Genomic DNA, 6,000 nt, shown 5'->3' with positions numbered 1-6,000 from the left:
ACACAAAGACTGCTTAGAATCCTCTCTGCCCCTCCCTCACTCACATGCCTGCATTCTCTGACAATAAACATTTAAAAAACATTGTATTAAAAAAACCTAGTTCTCAAATTCTTAACTCTATAGTTCAGCTATTACTATGTAGGCACAATATGCCTGTTTTGTTATTAAAAAATTTTTTTTGAGAGATGGGGGGGGGAGGGGGAGAGGGACAGGGAGAGGGAGGAGAGGGAGAATCCAAAGCAAACTCCAGGCTCCAAGCCGTCAGGACAGAGCCTGACTCAGGGATCCAACTCATGAACCATGGAGATCATGACCTCAGCCGAAGTCTGACACTTAACCAACTGAGCCACCCAGGAGCCCCTACCTGTTTTTATAGTAAAAAAAATCCACCACAATCTAGTTATAGTCAGATATTTATTTAAAAATCTGATCTGCGAACTTAGCGTTTTCCACCAACTCGGGGTGCAGAAACCTTCACAGGCTTCACAATCTTTTGCTTAGGTGCTGCCTTCGTAGGAGCCTGTAAAAAGATTAACATGTGACATTATTCCATACAAGTTTTTCAATCACTTATGTCCAGAGTCTCTATGTATCCTAGATTGCTTTTCTTATTATTTAACTGCATTCCTATTAGTCTTAAGAGCCAGCCTCCCCATGAAAAGTTAGAAGTCTACCTCTATAGGATATGTAAATGAAAAACAAAGATACTGTCACAGATTGGAGGAGTTAAGTGAGGAGACACAACTAAATGCAGTATGGGATCCTGAACTGTGTCTTAAGAACAGAAAAAGGACATTATTAGTTCTCTAAAACCAATGGTTTTGAAAATTTTACTATGGTTATTGAAACTGATAATATTGAGAAAAGCTGGGCAAACTCTGCACTATTATTTAAAGCTTTTCAAAATAAACTTTAACAACAAAAGCCACCTTTATTTTCCCCTTCCCCAATTTCTGGTGCCAACAGACTTCATTTGGCTCTGGCAGAGGGAGCTCTGAATCAACCGCCCAGGAAACCAGTTAGGAACATCATTTTGATTGGGTCCTTGCACTAAATTCCTTAAAAACTTGAAACTTTCAGGGCACCTGGGTGACTCAAGTCAGTTGGGTATCTCTTGGTTTTGGCTCAGTTTCATGCGTTTAAGCCCTGAGTTGGGCTCTGCAATGGCAGCACAGAGCCTGAGATTTTCCCTCTCTTTCAAAAGGAATAAACTTAAACAACAACAACAACAAAACACCTTGAAGCTTTCATTAACCACAGTTTGGATTAAAAAGTAAATTTTCTTATTTGACTTTAGTATTATTTTTTAAAAATTTTATTTTTAAGTAATTTCTATGCCCCATGTGGGGCTTGAACTCAATCCCAAGATCCAGAGTCACATGCTCTAATGATTGAGCCAACCAGGGCCCCTCCTCCTGTTATTTTAAATAAGAAATCCAAGACAATCTCACAATTACCTTAGCAGCAGCCATTGCTGTCTTTTTAGATGCTTGCTTAGCCTTTTTTGCTTCCTTGGCAGCCCTGTGGGGTTAAAAATAACTTAAGGCAAAGTGCTTTACTCCTTAAGAATGCAGATTAACAAGGAGCTAGAGTGTTTTGGGAAAGCAGATTATCACTTTCCTTCGCCACCTGCAATTATTCATAGGATAAATCCAAAGAGTTTGTCACTAAATATCATTAACCAAGTCAGCTTAACATAGATTAGAAATTGTACAGCAGCCTTATTTGCATATAGAATTTCAACAAATCATTAAGCATACACTATAAGCTTCTGTATTACTAAACCTCAATATTTAGGACTGACAATTTCAATATAGATTCAAGTATCAAAACACAAAACATCAGATTAGATCCCTATGCCTATAAATTCAGTCATAACCTACAATTCATCCCAATAGCTGAAATGCTCATAACAAAGGCTTCCTCACCTGATGGCTTGTTCTCGTTGAGCCTTCCTAACTTCAGGTTTCTGATTCCTCTTGGCCATTATATCAGCAAGAGATGCACCAGTGATGGCCCTCTGGAATTTGACTGCACGGCGGGTTCTTTTCTTTTGAATTTCTTCCTATGAAACAAAAAGATGGAAGCACACTTATAAATCTCGTTCATGGATATGGGGGAAACAATTAAGATTTGTATTTTAGCATGCTAGGGCTGATACAACTAAATATCAGACTGAGTAGCTGATAAACAACAGAAATTTCCAACAGTTCTAGAGATTGAAGTCAGGATTCCAGCATGGTCATGTGAGGACCCGCTTCCTATTGTAGCTATATCACCACATGTTGAAGGGAGCAAGAGAGCGCTCTTGGGCATTTTTTATAGGAGCACTAGTGCCATTCCTGATGGCAGAGCCTCCCAAAGTTCTCACCTTTAGTATCATCACCTTGGCAGTTAGGTTTCAACATATGAATTTTAGGAGTATACATTCAGATCATAGCAATATTCAACAAAAAAATAATTCATGCAATCATTTGAAAATATATAAAAAATATCTATGTGTAAAATACTGCAATATGCAGTTAAGTTTTCCAATTATAGACTGATTAAATTATCTCTTGCAAATCCTGGCCATTTTTTACTATTTTAAAAAGACAAAGTCAAATTAATGAAGTTGGCTGGAGCAATTACCTCAAAAGTGATTTTAATACGACTGTTTATGTTAAAGAATTTACTTCTAGAAAAAAATTACCAAACCTCAACTCACCTATTTTTTTTTTACTTAAAGTACTGTCACTGAAAAAAAAGTCAATTGGAAAATGATTTATGACAGGAAAGCTACCAAGTCTTAGGGAATGTCCAGGAATTGAAACTGTAAAATTCAAACTTTTGCTAATAAAAGATACATTAACATTATACTGACCATTTTAAAGCATTTTTTAAGTATATAATTCATTGGCATTAAATATATTCACTATGTTCTGCAACCACCACCGCTATCCATCTAACTTTTTCATCTTTCCAAACCCCAAGCCCATTAAATAATAACCCCACATTCTTCCCTCCCCCTGCCCAGCCTCTGGTAACCTCTACTTTGTCTTTATGAATTTGCCATTACAGATACCTCATAAAGGTGTAATCATATAATATTTGTCCTTCTGTGTCTGGCTTTACTTTGCATAACTTCTTCAAGGTTTATCCATATTGGCTGTTTGCCAGCCTGTTAAGGCTGAATAATATTCCATTGTATTTATGTAACATTTTGTTATCCATTCACCCACTGATAGGTCATTTGGGCTGTTTCCATCTTTTGGCTGCTGTGAATAATAGCGCTATGAACATTAGCGTAGAAGTCATCTGTGTTAAATTCCTGCTTACGATTCTCCTGGGTACATTCCTAGAGGTGTAGATGCTGGACACAGTTCCATTTAACTTTTTTTTTTTTTTTAATTTTTTTCAATGTTTATTTATTTTTGGGACAGAGAGAGACAGAGCATGAACGGGGGAGTCGCAGAGAGAGAGGGAGACACAGAATCGGAAGCAGGCTCCAGGCTCTGAGCCATCAGCCTAGAGCCTGACGCGGGGCTCGAACTCACGGACCGTGAGATCGTGACCTGGCTGAAGTCGGACGCTTAACCAACTGCGCCACCCAGGTGCCCCCCATTTAACTTTTTAAGAAACTGCCAAGCCATTTCCACAGTGCTTGCACCATCCTAAATTCAGCAGTGCACAAGGGTTCCAATTTCTCCACATCCTCAGCCACACTGGTAATCCCCGCGCCCCACCCCTTGAAATCATGACTATCCTAATGGGTGTGTCAAGTCTACTTTCAAATTAAGTTAGAAGTAAGTTTTTCCTTCTAAATTCCCACAACACCTAGTGATGCCATTAATCCAGGAGGTGTCAGTAAATATTCCAAGTGTCCTGAATACTATCCTTACTGCCATGGCACTCAAACCTTCCTCAAAAAATTCCATCACTCCAAAAAAGCACTTCAAGAAACCTTCAGTCATGAGAACAAAATAGCATGCTATAAGACTCCACTGATGTCTTTCAGAACTAATCCTACAGACATATTCACAACCAAGTTCCCCTAAGTAATTTCTACCCAGTGGAACCCTTTAAATACTTCCGTGGCGCCCTATAACCCAACTATGCATAACGTATCAGATTCTGGCCAGGCAACATTTCAAATTTCAAGTCGGCATTACTGTGAGCCTAAGGTATATAAGGAGACACTGTTTTCATCAGTCATTTTCACTTCACTGTTTGATGCTGTACAGCTTAGGAGCGCTTTCACATACTGTCCCACTTACCATAATTTTACGGAGCGGCAACTGATGCTTAGAGAGTTTAAACTTAAGAGCCCCACCACACCCCCAACATCGAAAGTGCATTTTACTTACCGACTGTCCCTTTTTGTGCTTTCTTCTGTAGAGGACAGTCCAATTTATCTGCCGAGGATTCCTCTTGGAAAGGAATGCCGACTCGCATTTTGCATTAAGAAACTGGAAAACCTGTAGTAACAAGTTCAAAGTAGTTACCTACTTAACTAAACAAGGCAGAAAGCTGAGCTCAAAACTTTTTTTTTCCCCCAAAACTCTTAATATTCAAGTTCTGTCCCCTCATTTGGCCCGCCGAGCCCAAAAGGCTTGTGTCACACAACTGGCACAGGTGGCACCACCGAGGCCTTCGAGTTCCGTCCCGTCTTGTACACAGAGCGGGGAAACTTAAGCTCATTCCGCAGGAAAGGTTGGGGTAATCAAATTCCAGGAGGCATCGGTGCCCAAAAAATAGCGAGATACTTTGATGGTCCATTTCCTGGGACATTTAAGTAACCCCAACTCTTAATTTCCGACCTGACTCACACTAAATCAAACCTCAAAAACGGTTCACCTAGAGGTTTCTGATCCTAACAACCACAGCACACAGGGTCCCCGAAACAAGCCTTCCAGGGACCAAGAATGATGTGGTAAATGAACACGCTCAGACTGAATTAGACCGGTCTAAGGAGCACAAGCTGCGTTTAGGCGACGCGGCCCTTCACCTTCCCGTCGGTCCTGGCGTAGCGCCTCCCATGTCCAGGGTAAATCTTGTACCCACTGAAACTGCACAGCTCGACTCTGTAACAAAAAGCAAAAAGTCCATTAGAGAGGGTGTCTACGGCGAAGAGAAGCCAAACCCAGAGTGCAGGAAAGGTGCTCTGCCCGACGATGGAAGCGGATTGGGACCTAGGACTTTCACTCACTTCATGGCTGCGGCAGCCGGGAAGACTGAAAGATGGTGAAGAGAAAGAGAGGATCATGGGAAGAAGCCTTATAAGGCAGTGGGGCAATCTCCTCCCCCAATTCCCTTCCCTGACCCCGGCGCTTGGTGATGACGTCTACCTCCCGGAGAGACTGATCTGGGTGTTCTCCGCCCCCTCCTTCCTCTGGAGGCTGAGCGGGTTCTGTGAGCCAGGAAGTAAACGTCACTTAGGCTGGCGGTTGGTTTCCGAATCTTCCTGTCTCTTCTACGGTCAGGTGTCCTAGAGTCATCGTCCTGCTGCACAGAATGTGAACTCTACATTTTATAGTTTTAGTGACTTGCAGATAATACTCCCAGGTAAAACTTAAAGTCACATTTTGCCTTCCGTGTTGGCCCATTATCTCGACCAACAAAATTAAAGTTTAATAATTTCACCATTTGCAAAATAGTAGTGACATCTGAACTGTCTCCCACGCCTTGCTAATCAAATTGTATATGATGGCCCCTTGCATTAATTATAATTGACATTCACTGAGTTCTCTTTCTGTGCCAGGAATTGTGCTAAAGTATTTACATATATTAGTTTATTCAGTTTACAAAATCCCTATTATAAGGGCTGATGCATTGCAAAATGACAACTGCCTGTCTTGGAAGATCTAGGTTTCTATTTCTGTCTATTGCAGCCCAGGGGCCGGCTGGCAGTTGCACAGAGAAGGGCAAAGCCCTTGCCTGGAGGCTTGGAAAAGGGAGCTCTAGCCAAGCCCACTGGGAGGATCAGTGCCTCAATTGCTTGAGCCCTTCTGTGGCTAGAAA

The 6,000-nt window shown here is 41.3% G+C and overlaps 1 protein-coding gene across 1 annotated transcript; it reads right to left on the bottom strand.

Moving 5' to 3' along the window:
• Positions 1–400: 400 nt before the first annotated feature.
• Positions 401–5,252, bottom strand: RPL24 (ribosomal protein L24). The gene is made up of 6 exons (XM_047100023.1): positions 5,189–5,252; positions 4,988–5,063; positions 4,347–4,457; positions 1,929–2,065; positions 1,458–1,521; positions 401–520 (listed from the first exon to the last, which is right to left on the bottom strand). Exons 1-6 carry the CDS (start codon positions 5,191–5,193, stop codon positions 440–442), a joined length of 474 nt encoding a protein of 157 aa, XP_046955979.1. The 5' UTR covers positions 5,194–5,252; the 3' UTR covers positions 401–439.
• Positions 5,253–6,000: the final 748 nt, after the last annotated feature.

This window comes from Lynx rufus, unplaced genomic scaffold (assembly GCF_022079265.1).
Source record: "Lynx rufus isolate CCGP_SWC_20201006 ecotype Redwood Valley unplaced genomic scaffold, mLynRuf1.p SCAF_5, whole genome shotgun sequence".
NCBI classification, from domain to species: Eukaryota; Metazoa; Chordata; class Mammalia; order Carnivora; family Felidae; genus Lynx; species Lynx rufus.
The sequence above is the reverse complement of the archived record's forward strand: the minus strand, read 5'-3'. Positions and strand labels throughout refer to the sequence as shown.

What these genes read in the sequence shown, in the direction of transcription:
- RPL24 (XM_047100023.1), bottom strand. An exon ending in ACGCCAGGACCGACGGGAAG is followed by an intron (nt 4,458 to 4,987) that starts GTGAAGGGCCGC and finishes TTGTTACTACAG; the next exon opens with GTTTTCCAGTTTCTTAATGC. An exon ending in AGCACAAAAAGGGACAGTCG is followed by an intron (nt 2,066 to 4,346) that starts GTAAGTAAAATG and finishes TTTGTTTCATAG; the next exon opens with GAAGAAATTCAAAAGAAAAG.